At 38.9% G+C, this 16,268-nt stretch overlaps 1 protein-coding gene across 1 annotated transcript in view; it reads left to right on the forward strand.

The window, feature by feature from the left end:
* Positions 1–5,675, forward strand: part of atp2b2 (ATPase plasma membrane Ca2+ transporting 2) — a 388,757-nt gene extending 383,082 nt beyond the window's left edge. The window contains exon 23 of the mRNA XM_060835139.1: positions 5,101–5,675. Within this exon, the coding sequence (XP_060691122.1) occupies positions 5,101–5,412 (312 nt within the window). The 3' untranslated portion in view covers positions 5,413–5,675. The remainder of the gene's footprint in view (positions 1–5,100) is intronic.
* Positions 5,676–16,268: the final 10,593 nt, after the last annotated feature.

Here is a 16,268-nt window from a genome sequence, read left to right on the forward strand (position 1 = left end):
AATTTAATGAGTGGCACATACATTTTTATCAGGCAAATTGTTATACATGCTAAAACAATTTAGATTATTTAACGATGATGTTCTTACACTGAAAACTAAACAGATAGAGTAAATATTTTATTCAAAATAATTCCATTCTATTTCTATTTGCACAGTCTTTGGATTGATATTGATGTGTACCACTGTAATTCATCTTGTGTTGCTGTCAATAGAAATAAAACTACAGTGACTTGAACTAGCTATAATTATTTTATAGCAAATTTTAAAAATCTTCAAAGCCAGCATTCAAAATCAATTACAAGATATGATTCAAAATCAAGCAGTTACAAGATATGATTTATCATAATAATTAAAACAAATGTTAAATGCAAAATCATTTTTTGACTCGAACAATTTACAAACACCAAATCATAATTACTTTCATTCCCTTGAACCCTATAAGAATGAATTAAAAAGAATGGACAGAAGTATGTTATAGATTGCTCGAGTCTTTTTCACTATGAAATAAATATGGCTGATCTTTGAGTCTAACTGCATTTTCACTCTTGATCATCATTTCCCTTGATTTATTTAGAGTCTAAAAATCTATGATGTCATCTTAGAACATCTTAATGAATGAGAACCATAGCCCTCTAGGATAGAGAATTACTAAGGTTCCTAAACCTACGTAAATGAAGAAATCTTTTCTCATCTCAGACCTAGCTATCAACTACATTATCATCAGACTATGCCCCCATGATTCTACTCTTCAGACACAAGATATAGCTTCCTAACACTGACCCTGTCAAACCATCTCAGAATCCTACGTCACTTCTCATTGTTCCAAACTCCAATCGGGAAACACCCGTTTTACTCAGTCTTTACTCATAGGGAAACTTAGCCATCCTGGAACCAATCTAATGTTTCTCGTCAATTGTATCATTCCGAAGCTAGAGGTCACAATTATGCACATGTCTAAGTGTTTAAAGATGAGAGGGATGCAAGAGGAGATTTACTGTTTCAGTCAGTCTTCAAAGCAGGGAAGATAACTCTTTTCTAGAAACAATCAGTCTTGATTCAAGTATAGAGGTGTTGCAGAACCATTCTTCTTCTCATGTGAGCAAGAGTTATTTCAGGTGATACCAGATTGAAAAATGCAGGAAAGCCACTGCAACCTCCAAATAGAATCTGGATAAGCTTTACACAAAGTCTATTAATTGAAAACCAGGGAAATCTAAAAGATGTTTAGATGTGTCTTATATCAGATAATCAGATGACATGGAGGTGATGTGGTAACTAAGAGCAGCTAAAAGTAAAAAAGGGATTCCAAATGATCAAAGCATATGAAAGAAGGAAGAAACCTTTCTTTGAAGATGGAGGAAAAATATCCAATTCGGTTAAAGTGAGGACACCAGTCTAAAAATACTGTGTTTTACCAACCATTTTATCTAAAGTTATCATGGACCAAATTTGGTGTGGCATGGTGGTATAGTGATTAGCATTGCTGTCTCACAACACAAGGGTTCGATTCCAGCCTCGGGCGACTGTCTGTGTGAGTTTGCACATTCCCCCAATGTCTGTGTGGGTTTTCTCCAGGTGCTCTGCTTTCCTCCCACATCCCAAAGATATGCATGTTAGGTGGATTGACCAGGCTGAATAGCTCTTAAGGGATGTTGTCCAGGGATGTGTAGGTAGGTGGATTAGCTTTGGTTAATGTGGGGTTATGGAATAGAGTAGGGGTCTGGGTGGGATGCTGTTTGAAGGGTCAGTGTGGACTCAATGGGCTGAATGCTCTGCTTCCACACTGTTGGGATTCTATGATTCTATGAAATTGGGTGATGCATTCAGGTAGTGAGCCTGAAGATGTAAAGGTAGATCTAAAAGGTTTGAGATGCCTCTTGTAGGTTTCCCAAGCCTCCAAAGCACATAGGCTGCTTCTAGATGCCATGGAATATGCAAATGAATTTATTATCCTTGCCATTTCTGCTATCATTGTGGTAGCAAAGAAATGAGTGCTGAAGGAAAGAAATGGAAACTTGATGTCTTTGCTGTAAGGTAAAAGTTGTCTCCATCATTTGTGGAGAACTGAAGAAATCTAAAGGAAGATTGATGAATTTGATCATTGATATTAAGGATGTGAAAGTAGTATTGAGCTTCTTACTGGGAAGGTAAAGCTTAATGAGCTTGAAGGTGCTTCAATATTTATGGAGATCAGCATAAAGGAGAGGGACAAATGTAATAGTGTTAATTGACAATGTAGACTTCTCTATGGTTGTAAATCCTTAAGAAAATGCAGAAACAGAAATTGGAACACACTTTTAGAAGTAACAAGATGTGTGAAATAATAAAGATAAACATTTTTAAGTGCATTAAAGGAATTCCTTAAAATGAAAGAATTGACCACATTGTTGAAACTTGTTAATTGTGTAAATTGCAAAAAGACCTCTTAGAAGATCAAAACTGACCTGGTTGGACTATATAAGAGAAATCCTAACAGAATGACCAACGATGAACACACAGTTATGGAAATTTGCCAAGAAAGATTGAAGGAAATATTTTTGCTGTATTTAGTAAGTCTGCTTCTGATGAATAATTTGAGGAGAAAGTGAGGACTGCAGATGCTGGAGATCAGAGCTGAAAATGTGTTGCTGGAAAAGCGCAGCAGGTCAGGCAGCATCCAAAGAGCAGGAGAATCGATGTTTCGGGTATGAGCCCTTCTTCAGGAATGAGGAAATTGTGTCCAGCAGGCTAAGATAAAAGGTAGGGAGGAAGGACTTGGGAGAGGGGCGTTGGAAATGCGATAGGTGGAAGGAGGTCAAGGTGAGGGTGGGGGTGTGGGTGGGGGCAGAGAGGTCAGGAAGAAGATTGCAGGTTAGGAAGGTGGTGCTGAGTTCGAGGGATTTGACTGAGACAAGGTGAGGAGAGGGGAAATGAGGAAACTGGAGAAATCTGAGTTCATCCCTTGTGGTTGGAGGGTTCCTAGGCGGAAGATGAGGCGGTCTTCCTCCAACCATCGTGTTGCTATGATCTGGCAATGGAGGAGTCCAAGGACCAACATGTCCTTGGTGGAGTGAGAGGGGGAGTTGAAATGTTGAGCCACGGGGTGGTTGGGTTGGTTGGTTCGGGTGTCCCAAAGGTGTTCTCTGAAATGTTCCGCAAGTAGGCGGCCTGTCTCCCCAATATAGAGGAGGCCACATTGGGAGCAACGGATGCAGTAATTGATGTGTGTGGAGGTGCAGGTGAATTTGTGGCGGATATGGGAGGATCCCTTGGGGCCTTGGAGGGAAGTAAGGGGGGAGGTGTGGGCGCAAGCTTTGCATTTCTTGCGGTTGCAGGGGAAGGTGCCGGGAGTGGAGGTTGGGTTGGTGGGGGGTGCGGACCTGATGAGGGAGTCATGGAGGCAGTGGTCTTTCTTCAATTTGGTCAGTCACGAAGCAGGAATTCCCTGAGTTAGTCGGAATATTGGATCTCTGCAGGGATATTTGGAGGATATCCCTGAAGTGCTTCTGTGGTCCTCCATGGAGTCTCCTGCCACAATGTGTTCCAAAAAGAGCAAATTGCTTCAGGAGTCTTTTGTCAGGCAAGCAAATGACATGTCCTGCCCAGTGTAGTGCTTCTGAGTGATTAGCTTGAGAAAGGATATTGCTGTTGGACTGCCTTTTTGGTAATGGATTTGAAGGACTTTGATAAGACACTAATGGTGGTACTTCTGCAGAGTTTTGAGATACCTGTTGTAGGTTTCCCAAGCTTCCAAAGCACATTGGATGCTTCCATATTCCATGGGCACTTCGACAACCCATCAATGAGTGATATATTATCAATAATTCTTTAAAAGCTGATTGATGTAAAGACTATTAAATATGCTTGAGGTTTTATAACAAACCAAGAAAAATTAGGTTGCAAACTATGGGCCACATTTTCATCAAGCAGATTTTTTTTCTAAATAATGTAGGAAGTATTTACATTTTAAATAGTGCTGTAGATTCAAAATTAACCTGATCACCACAATACACGGAAACTTCACATAACTACAGAAACATGACATGAAGCTTTCAAATCATTAATTTTTACAATTCTCCACACACACATCTCACCAAAGTAAAAAAACCCTTTATCATGTGACATGTTAGTTGGACATTATTTGAGTGAATTCTTAAATGAAAATCTTTAGAGAATTATAGTTATTTTGATGCTTCAGTTGGAAGTATCCAACTCTGCAGTCAGGCAGGTTTTTTTTTCCCCAGACTGCTAAATTGACACATTACAAGAGAATCTTTATTGTATTGGAATTGACTGGGATAAAGAAAGAATGTTTTAAGAACCATCACAAATATGAACAAAAGTCCAAAATGGCCTACTGGAGATCCGAGATAGAACACTGGGCCTATACTCGAATGTTTACCCCATTGTGCATGGATTATGCTTGTTAGTGTTTCACATTTAACCAGGCTTTTGAATATGGCTGTCTCTATGTGCCAGATTTTACCACCTACATGTGTCCTTGTTCCGTGGCATGATCTTCTGGTGAGTCTAGCGACATGCTTCCTGGCTGCTACCATCTACATCAGCAAAATGTGATTTCACCTCCCATTTTCCTGTTGTCTGCTCCATTCATTCTGTTCAGTGTTCATCTTCTAATGAGCTGTTACTTTGATTGGGTACCCATATAGTCTATGTATTTATATGTTGGTCATATTGAATATATAAACGCGTATATATCTTCAAAATGAGTTCGAAATAAATCTACTTTTCACTTTTTCTCCTTCTTACCTACTGCAAGACGTTTTTCACCATGCATGGATAAACATTGCATTAATTTTTTAAGTAACAAAATAACATGGCTTTTATTAGGTTACACAGCATTGGATCTTTGCTTATTTAACCAGTGCTTTCCATGAGTTCTACAGTTGCCTTTCTTCCAGTTTTATTGCAGTTCTCACCGACCCCACTATGCACGAAACTGAGTCACATGTGTATGCTTATAAAGTCCTAGCGACTGCGGACTTCAGCTCACCGCACTGCCTTAAACAAATTCTGCCTCTCCATTATTTTTAGAAATCCCGTACTGTAGCCATCACTGGAGTCAACTTTTTACTTTTGACCTTTCTTTTTTTATTTCAGATTCGCGTCGTGAAGGCATTCCGTAGCTCTCTCTATGAAGGATTAGAGAAACCAGAGTCGAAATCCTCCATTCACAACTTCATGACTCATCCCGAGTTTAGGATAGATGACTCACAGCCACACATTCCCCTAATCGATGACACTGACATAGAAGAAGATGCTGCCCTTAAGCAAAACTCCAGTCCTCCCTCATCCCCCAACAAGAACAACAATGCTATTGATAGTGGAATCAATCTTACAACTGACACAAGTAAATCAGCTACCTCTTCTAGTCCAGGAAGTCCTCTACATAGCCTGGAAACTTCACTCTAGCTGACCATTTCTGTGAAAAAAAAACAGAACAAAAAAAAAACTGCTGGCTGATAAACTGTTCTGATTGTGCTCTTCTATGCTCTGTAGCAAGAAGGGAAACTGCTGGAAGGATGATTTCTTGTTTGGCTGACCCTCCTCAAGATAGAGATCCTGCATGAATGTACATTTCCCAAATTTCACTGGAAGGACCACAACTGAGTACATCTGAGGCAATTTATCCAATCCAATCACTGATCTGTGACTTTTGAAGTGCTTGTGCGGCATGGACTTAATTGTATAGTTTAAATTAAGACAAAAAAAACTTTAAAAATTGAAGTTGCAATGCTCAACTTGCACAGTAGAATTGCACCAATTTAACAGAGGAACTTTATAAGCATTTATTAAATACCTACAAAGTTTATCTTCTTTGTTTCTTGGCATGTTGCCTTGTTTCTGCTTAATGGCTCTTACGACTTTACCTTATTTATGTCCTGAAGAGAATGTAATTTGTTTACAAAACCTGTAGATAACTTTGTTTATTTGTAGAGTATAAGTTCTGCTGATGTAGTGCAAGGAGCTCTTCTCATTGAGTACTTCTGTAATATCAAATTCTTGATGTTCCATTACAACTGTGTACTGAATTTGCCTGCTTTTTTGTTCAATATTGTAGATATTGCTAGCAGAAACAAAGAAGCCAAAATATAACAGGGAAATATTGTTTAAGTGGTATCCTAATGTTAATTGATTGTGGACAAAAATGCAGCATGGCTTCCTTTATTTCCTAGAGTATACCTTTAGGTACTAAAGTCCTCTGGATTTTTTTTTCTTTTTTAAATAAATGCTTGAATTTTATTTTGGTCTTTCTTAGACTCGCAAAGGCCAATTTGAAATGTAATTTGATTGAGCTGTCTGCTATATATAAACATCTGCTTGTTAAACTAAGATGTTTCAAAATAACTGTAACTATCCAAGCTTGTGATGGGTTTATTAGAGCTGATTGCAAAATAAGTTATATTTGGCTTTGTCTATATGGGGAAAAGAAAATCAAAGTAGTGTTGAAATCTTGTGATATTGTGTTGATTTTTTTTCCTTTAGTGGCTTATTGGATTTTTTTAAATCACAGCTTGAAGGCTGTCACATTTTAGGGGAAAAATGACAAAACAATCTGGGTTGCTTTGTTTCTCTTTTGTTTTAAACAATCTTCATATTCCACACTCTCCAACTACAAATGGAACTTTCTGTGATCTATTTAGATATGCTTTGTGTGGTTTTATCAAGCTTGTCTTCCTGCAGACACCTATTAATACATTGCAGCATCTCAGCAGTATTCTTTAAATCTAGTTACTGTGCTTTCCTAAGGGGAAGCCATTAAAAGCTTATCACAAGAATGAAACAGAAGTGCTTCAAGGCAGTGCCAGCCCTATGTACTTTTTTTTATCTGGGGTATTGGGGCAATGCCTATGAAGCAGTGAGCATGAAACAATCTTTGCATCATGGACAATGAAGAAACTTTATTTTAAACTTTCATTTTGATTCTGTGACCTGTTGAAGGTCCAGTTGGAAAGATGAAACTTTTAAGAACTGTCTGTGCCCTGCTAAATAGGAACATGCCTGTAGTTCTGAGTTCAGGCATCTCTGAATTTGCCAGTAAATCCTGTGTATATGATTAACTCGCATAAAGTAAGATACATTTAAAGTAAGATAAATCTGGGCTTCTGTGAGCATGTATGTGTGACGTAGCTTTTGTTTAAAATAAAATTAGATGCGATTCCAACCAGTCACAACTACATGTCACACATTTCTTCACGAGCTACAAAGACTTTTGTTTCTTTTGGCATCTGTTTAGTGCAGGACAGCCTAAAATGAGGGAATTTAAAGGATAAATTTATTAAAGTAATTCTACAATGCAAATATGCTTGCTTCTACATAATGTATTTATCAGCATGAGTTTTGTGAAAATAATAGTAATAATAAATTGCAGCAGTATATTTGGCAATTGGCCCTGTCTGGGCAATGATGTGTTCATCCATCTGTTTTTATGAATTTTTTACCCAGACAATAATTGTAAATAAAGAACTAAATGTCTCTGTTCATTTAATACTATGCAAAAAGGTTATGCTTTCTGATTGTTATTCTCATATTCTTACAAATGTGTTGCTGGAATGTTTGTGGTTTAAAAAGTCAGTAAACCATGTGATGTAAATTATTTTATAGTTTGAAAACCATGAACTGGCTCTTGCTGCTGACTGTCAAATGGTTAGATTATCTCGTGGCAGAAGCGCAAGTGAAAACAAACAAAAAAAATTAATAAATTCACAGAGCAGCATGAATCATACATGTCTTCACGTCACCATCCTTGCTTTGTGTCTTCTCTTCAAGCATGGGGTGAGTATCAAGACCGGCTTTAATAACCTGACTGGGGAATCAACTGTTCTAGTGCTACTGGTAAATGTCTCAGATGGCTTGGTAGTATCAGAAACAATGTAAGCTCCATTGACATTTATATATAAAAGGAAGCCATATAAAAGGTATCTTATGGAAAATACTGAGAAGGTAAAATTTGTTCAGATCTAAGATGATGTCAGAATATGTTTTGTTGAAGAAGCAGTTTCATAATGACATACTTTAATTTCTTCATATTTGAATCCTGCGTTTGTCAGGTTTAAACCAGCTAAATAGCAGGAGTTTCACCAGTGAATGCAGACAATAAGAAGAATTTTGAGAGTTTGGACTTCCTGCTGAGTCACTAGCACTTACTTTGTTTTGGGGCAACGGACAATAAAACGTTTAGCCCTAGTATTGGCTAGGACAGGGATTCTGCGAGAGGATAGAAAAGCATTTTTCGGCAAACTAGGAAGATTGACTTTCTTGACAGACTGGCAGGCAGGGGACATTCTGAAGGAGACTGCAGGACCCAGAGCTGATAGGAAACCCTCAGCCAGGTTACCAGAAACAAGTGGGTTGGAAGTCTGGGTCTTGGGAAAGTATCACATAGAGGGTGTAAATAGATTGTGTTTAGGCTGGACCAAATTGTAGGGCAGCTCATCTGTCAGATTTGGGAACAATGGGTCTGGTGGCTGGCGAAGGTTGGCTTGATGGACTGGCTCCCAAGCAGTGCTGCAAAGGCACTTTACCATGAAACTGTCCTTGCCTTGTCTTGGATGCTGGTTTCAATCTGAAACATAGATTGAGGTATACAGCCTGATTAACATATGTTATGAAAGAAGTTTCCCAAGACTGGGTTTGCGTGCTCACTTAAATTAAGCCCCTATTAGAACTGAGAGTGGGCAAGCTGAAGTTGGGTTTGAGATACTTAAAATTTTCAATTTTATCTGACTAAAATCCACTCATCTTTGGAAGTTAAAATTCTTCATTTTTAGTGAACAATGAAAACCCTTTTTCCCAGGTGGTGTAATTTAGTGTAGCAATTTTTGATAACTCAATTGTGGGACTGCCAAAGCTTATCAGATCTGCTTCAGCTGAAAGGATACTATTCAAAAAGGCATGACTTTGGTGGATTGATTTTTCTTTTTCAGTGTAAACATCTGCTTTTCCTTTCAGCAATGTTGGCATGAGGGCAAATTCATCTCCATGGTTGAAGAGCTGATCTAACAGTGCCAACTGCTGCTTGCTGGTCGGCAGGGTGATAAATCTGTAAAAGTGTACCCTAAGGATGAGGGCTGAAAAGAACCAGGAAGATGCTGGTCAATAGAGAGACCTTACTTGGGAGCTGTTGAAACTTGAAATGCATATTCTGCAGCAGGGAAATGGAATTAAGGAAGTTTTACTGCTTACACCCCCAAAACAGCAAAGAGAAAATTTGTGGAAGGAGGACCTTCCTCCAGCTTTCTGTTACTGTAATTAATAATCCCTTGAAGTAACATTGGAAATCACCTCCACCTGACTTGTGACCACATTCAGTAAGTAATGATGGCTGTACTAATTAACATGAAACCCACATTAAGGTCTTAACTACATCATCTGACTCCCACCAAAATTAGTCTTGTCTTTTCACTAGTAGGAGGGTTAGCTGCCTAAATTAGATATCCAGCCTAAAATCAGAAAGCTTTGGCCTTCTGTGATAAGTTGATGTTTTATTTCTTGCAATTTTCTACTCGCTACTGCCCATTTACAGGTGACAAAGTGGTATTTGGGGCATGACAGTCAGCAACATTTTCCATGGGCAACTGACTTAAAGTTCCGATACTGTGCAAACTTCGGTTAAGTGTTCTGAGGCCACACCTGTTATCTTTTTTTCAAACATACTATCAATAAAGGAAGAAACATTTTCACTTCCACTGGTTGCAGTGATCTTATAATTTAGGTAGAAAGACATGCATTTTGCGATTAAACGAACTCATGTATGTATTATTGATACTGCAATTACAACACAGCAATGCAGACACCTTCAATTTTTCAATATTATCTCTAAGGGAATTGATCTGGTAATATTTTGAGTATTCCACATATCTCAGCTTCTCACCTATTCAGGAAATCGACTTTTGCTTCATATAGTGTTCTGTCAGTAATTATTTGAAAATAATTGGTCCTGTAGCTTCACAGGCAATTAGAATGAAAATTGTTCAGAATTAAAAATAAAATTATTATATTGTGAATTTACTGTTAAGAAAATGAACTTTCGGTTTTAATTTTTAAAAATATTTCCATATTTAACTTTAAGCAAACACTTTTAATGACTAGAAGGTGCAGGTTGTCTTATGAGGAATGGTTCAACAAATTCGGCTTGTATCCACTAGAATTTGAAAGAGGAAGAGTCGACCTGGAGTGAAAGCTATAAGTTCTTGACGGGATTTCAGAGGAAAGGGTGTTTCCTCTTGTGGGAGATTCTTGAACTAGGGATTATTTTTAAAAATAAAGGGTTATCCATTTAAGACTGGAGCACATAGTTCCTGAGCCTGTTTGAAAACTTCGGAATTTGTTTCCTCAAAATATTGAGTCCTTCAATATTTTTTAAGTCAAATTCTTGGTAAGTAAGAGTGTGAAAGGCTGCTGGAGTGGTTGGGAAGATGGGGTAATTAAATCAGTCTCAAACTATGGAACAGCTATGCGGGGCAGGGCAGAGTGTCCTACATCTGCTCCGAATTTGTACGTTCACGACAGTATTACTATTCTCACATATTTGATTGCAATAATTTTGTGCTGCTTGCAAAAAGACCAAATTGTTCCACTTGAGTAATTGCATTGTGTTTGAGGAATAAAGACACAAGCAGAAGTCATTTGCAGGATACTGTCATGAGACCAACAAGACTTACAGCAACCTGTGCAATGTTACAAACAAGACAGCACTATTTCTACCATAGTAGCAAATGTATTGACCATCATCATTTTAGGCAGTTCATGAAGAATGAATGTTACAGATGATGTATTTTCAGGTTCCAGAACAAGCAATGATCTACAATCCATTAAAGCATACTTGTACTGATTTTTTTTAGCTCTCTCGAGAGCTATGTTGATCTCATGTGTCAGGAAAGCAACACTACTTTGAACATCATCAAGAAGGCCACAAGCTGCTTGCTTCTTCAACAGCTTAGCACCAATATGAAAATTAAAATGGAACACAAACTGTAGGGAAGTTATTTTAGAAAGCATTTAGAGAGCAGCAGAACTCTCACTTCTAAGTCAGGTGGCCTGGTTTTGAAATTCCTATTTCAAGGTTTACCATTTAGATTAACCCTTCAGTGCAACAATGAGGGAGTGCTACATTGTTGTCTCAATGAAAATAAAGATTCTTTGGCACCATTTGCACAGCAGAGGAGTTCTCTTTCTATTCTGGTCAGTTTTTATCCTTCCAAATAGATTATCTGCTCATTTATCTTATTGCGGATTGTTGGACATTGATATATACAAATTAGTTGTCTACATAAATAACAGTGACCATGCTTTGATGCCACAAAGCTCTTTGGGATAATCTGATAATTTATCTTTAAATATCTTAGATTCAGTTTTCACTGAATAGCTTTTAAGCCCTTTAACATATTTTGACAAACATGCTTCGTTAAGGGTACAAAATATATATACTATTAAAATAAAATACCAAATTATTAAATTTAGAAGTAACTATATGTAAAGCCCTTTATGAATTGCACTTCTTTCCTCTCTGTCTCTACAAATGAATAAGTTGAGAATAACTCCAACTGGGAAGTTATATATTAATAGCTTTCTGTATTGTTGCTGAGAATGTGGTAGAAAATATTCACAGAATCAGTCAAATGTTTTCTGTACTTTAAAATTCTAACTTTATAAAAATTATATAAATGTTAAACATGAGTGCATGCAATTATAAAAACATCCCCCCCCCAATCGTGTAACAATTTTACAATTACGAATTGATTTTGTCTCTTGAAGTGACACAATATTGATTGAGCATCTGCTGTGAATGAGCAGTGAAGCTTTAGCACAGATTCAGTACACTCAGTTTATTTTACTACGACTCTAAATCTTAAGAGATTGAATGCTGGTGATTTTCTATGTTGGATAATTAACAATGTTTTGAACCTCGGTCGCATTTCAGAGCTTACATTAGTATAGAACTAGACTCACCTGCACTGACTTTGGAAGAGTCAAAATCGGCTCTGGAGCCCTGAAATTTGGTCAAGGGATCGAATACCATCAGCATTAGGAACCAGGATGAACTCACATGAGACCACTGCAAATCATCTGCTTATATTTGTCAGATCATTCCCAATAGTATAAAATCCTGTTTGGACTACACAGCAAGTATAGAAGGAGCTGCAGCATAATTTATGAGAACTAGTGTTAATTTATCAGGAAAGATTACATAAACTAGTGTTGTATTGGTGAGAATATGGGTTAAGCAATGATTTAATCAACACCTTGAGAAAAATATTTCTTCTCATTCAATACTCTAGGATAACGAGGTGTTGTTTGAAAATAGGGTCCAAATTTTCAGTGAAATGATGTTGAAGCACAGACAATTAGCAATTGCTGCTGGACCAATTGTTGAGTTTAAATACAGGATTATAAATTAAGAAGGGTTATGGAGCAAAGGCAGGCTTATGGTGTCAGGTTACAGATCAACCATGGCCTTATTGGAAGGTGGAAGAGACTGAGGAGGCTTAATAACTTATTCGCATTCCTGTGTCAAGGCTTCTCCATTGATTACCATATAACAGATGACCACACATCATTGGAGTTGTGCCTCATGCCCATGGTAGGGTATAGTGACCTTCTCAGAACTCAGTACTTAATGGAAACAGAGTTCAGGAGGACGAAGGCAAACTGAAGAAATGGAGACAAATGGCAAACTCAGTTTACTGCAAAGAAATGTAAAATGATTAACTTTGGTCAGAGAATGTGAACAGGAAGTCTAAAAGAATACTATAATTTTTAAGGAGGAAATCAGGGGTTGTGACTGTGCCATGCAGGAAGATGGCAAGGCAATGAGAAGCTGGTTTAAAAAGGTCACTTTGAAAAGTTGTTGGAACACTCAGAATCTTTGGAGATAGAAACAGAGTTAACGTTTCAAATCTTTGATAAAAGGTTACAGACCCGAAGCATTTTAGGATGAATTTAGTGGTTATGGCAGGTGACCCTTCCATTGAAGAGCCATTTGGAACCCCACTATGGATCTTTCAGAAACCCTAATGTAATTAAAAACCAATCAGATACCTCCATGGCCAGGATCAGGGTTTCCAGGTCTGCAGGGCAGATTGGCTGCCTCTGCGAGTTACTGGCCAGTCAGAGGCTGGCAGCTTTTCAGGACTAGCAGTGCCACCAGGAGTAGTGGCTACTACCAGAACTGCAGTAAACTCCACAAAAACAAACTGCCCTGCATTTTGGAAAACAGGTAGGTGGGGAAGTTCACTGGGGCCAGTCAGACAAGCCCAGATGAGATGCAGGGATGTTGTGTTAGTTTAAAGAGGAGTGGGTTCTCCTTAAATCACATAACACCAGGTTATAGTCCAACAGGTTTATTTGAAAGTACTTCAGAGTGCTACTCCTTTGTCAGGAAGCCAGTGGGGCAGGATCATAAGACACAGAATTTATAGTAGAAGATCAAAGTATCATACAACTAATGTATTGAACAAACCTGGATTGCTGTTAAGTTTTTAATCACTTAGAATGGGGATGCAGGTTTCAATTCATCAATATGTAAATCCCAGAATTTCTTTCAAGTCACATTCCTGAGATAACTTAAGGTTTTATTAAAAAATATGACATCTCAGCTCAGACAATGCATTAAAGGTGTGAGGTTAGAGTCTGTCTGTATTTCAACCCTGAGTCAGACTGGTTCTATTTCCAAAATAGGAATTTATAAATGTCACATGGACTGACTGCCTACAGATTGTGTGCTTTTTCAACAAAATAGATTGTATCTACAAATGCAAATTCACCCCATAATCTTATATGAGTGCGTGTGTGTGAGGGAGAGAGACAGTGACACTGTGTGTGTGGGAGAGAGGGAGACAGTGTGTGAGTGTAACAGAGTGTATGCCTGTGAGAAAGTGTCTGAGAGAGCATGTTTATGAGAGAGGGTCTGTGTGAATGTGTTCGTGAGTAAGATTATGTGTGTATAGTGCAGTGGGGTCATCTGTAGTGTGACATAACCCAAGTTCCCGACTGAAGCTATCCTCATGGGTACTGGAGTTGGTTACCAGCCTCTGCTCGGCAACTCTGCATTGTTGCGTATCTCGAAGTCCGACTTGGAGGATGTCACCCGAAGATCCGAGTCCAACTGTCCTTGACCGTTGAAGTGTTCCCCAACTGGGAGGGTAATCCCTGTCTGGCAATTGTTGCACAGTGTTCATTCATCCATTGTTGTAGTGTCTGCATGGTCTTGCCAATGTAGCATGCCTTGGGGCATCCTTACCTGCAGTGTATGAGATAGACAACGTTGGCTGAGTCACATGAGGACCTATTGTGTACATCGTGTGTGGTGTCCCCACATGTAAGGGTAGTATCCATACTGACACTCGGACACATCTTGCAGTGGCTATCAAGACATGATTGTATGGTGTTGTGGTCAATGGGCAATTTTCTACAAACAATGGTTTGTTTAAGGTTTGGAAAGAAGTGGAGGCATTGGGAAAATCTTGGTGAGGTGCTCATCCTTGTCAATAATTTGTTGTAGGCTGTGAAGAACATGGTGTAGTTTCTCCGCTCCCGGGAAGTCCTGGACAATGAAGGGTACCCTATCTGACATAACCAGGTCATTACAGTTTCTCACTGTGGCACACTGGAAGTGGCAATCGATGAGTTTGGCATCATATCCTGTTCTTATTATGGTGGCTTGAGAAGTGCTGCATCGTGAGGTTATCCATGGATTTGTGGTAGAGTGACTTACTGAGGTGCCTGTACTTGATGGAGATGCATGTGTCCAAGAATGAGACTAATTCTAAACAGTAGACCACAGTCAGGGCTGCAAGCTCTAGCTAAAACCTTGCCCACATGCAGAGCTCCTCCTGCCACTGATAGAAATTTCATTGGCCACTTAAAGTCTTCCACTGGCATTAGAGAAGACAGACAATCTGTGATCCTTCCCACTCAAGTTTTAATCTAGAGAATTGTGGAAGGTGGCAGTCCCTCCTGCTCAAACTTCCTTCCTGAACCTCGACCCCACCCCACCCCACCCATTAGGAGAGCCCTCTGCCTCCCAGCTCATTCACAGGGATCATTAGACCTTATACAAATTCTGTTTTTCCCTGTATTTTGTTTCACTTTTCCACGATCCACAATATTTTGTTTTCACAGATAGGAAGGCTCGTTGTCTTCTAAAAAAAGAGGTAGAGAGTACAAAAGCAAGAGGTTGTGCGAAATCTTTGTAAAACAATGCTTTAGAAGCAGGGAAACATGGATCATAGGAGCATGACCCATTCAGCCCTTCGTGCCTGCTTCATTGAGCCTACTGATCAACCAACACAGTACTCCATTCCCACTTTCTTTCCATATTCTTTGATTCCTTTAATCTGAAGAACATCTACATCTTTCTTGAAAGTTTTGGCCTCAGCAGTTTCCCATGCCAGAGAATTCCATCGACTGACCACTCTCCAACTGAAGAAATTTCTCTTCATCTTGTCTTAAAATCTACATTTTTCTGTTACACTGTGACCCCCTAGTTATAGATTCCCACTCAGTGAGAATATCGTCTTTGCATCTACCTTTTGCATCCTAGTTAGAATTTAATAGGTTTCTATAGGACTCCCTCATCCTCCTAAACTGCTGTGAATATAACCCAACAAATCCAATGTCTCTCTCTGTACATCAGTTCCGCCATCCCATGAATCAGTCTGCTAAAACTTCTTTGCAATCCATCAATAACCAGAATATCCTTCCCAGATAAGGAGACCAAAACTGAACACAAAAGTATAAGACCATAAGACATAGGAGTGGAAGTAAGGCCAGTTGACCCAATGAGTCCACTCCACCATTTAATCATGGCTGATAGGCATTTCGACTCCTCCCTCCCCGTAGCCCTTAATTCCTTGCAAGATCAAGAATTTATCAATCTCTGCCTTGAAGACATTTAATGTCTCAGCCTCCACTGCGCTCCATGGCAATGAATTCCACAGGCCCACCACTCTCTGGCTGAGAAAATGTCTCCTCATTTCCATTTTAAATTGACCCCCTCTAATTCTAAGGCTGTGCCCACGGGTCCTAGTCTCCTCACCTAACAGAAACAAATTCCCAGTGTCCACCCTTTCTAAGCCATGCATTATCTTGTAAGTTTCTATTAGATCACCTCTAAACCTTCTAAACTCTAATGAATACAATTCCAGGCCTAACATTCCAGGGATCATCCGTGTGAATCTACACTGGACATGCTCCAGTGCCAGTATGTCCTTCCTGAGGCGTGGGACCCAAAATTGGACACAGTATTCTAAATGGGGCCTAACTAG

This window comes from Hemiscyllium ocellatum, chromosome 14 (assembly GCF_020745735.1).
Source record: "Hemiscyllium ocellatum isolate sHemOce1 chromosome 14, sHemOce1.pat.X.cur, whole genome shotgun sequence".
Lineage (NCBI taxonomy): Eukaryota > Metazoa > Chordata > Chondrichthyes > Orectolobiformes > Hemiscylliidae > Hemiscyllium > Hemiscyllium ocellatum.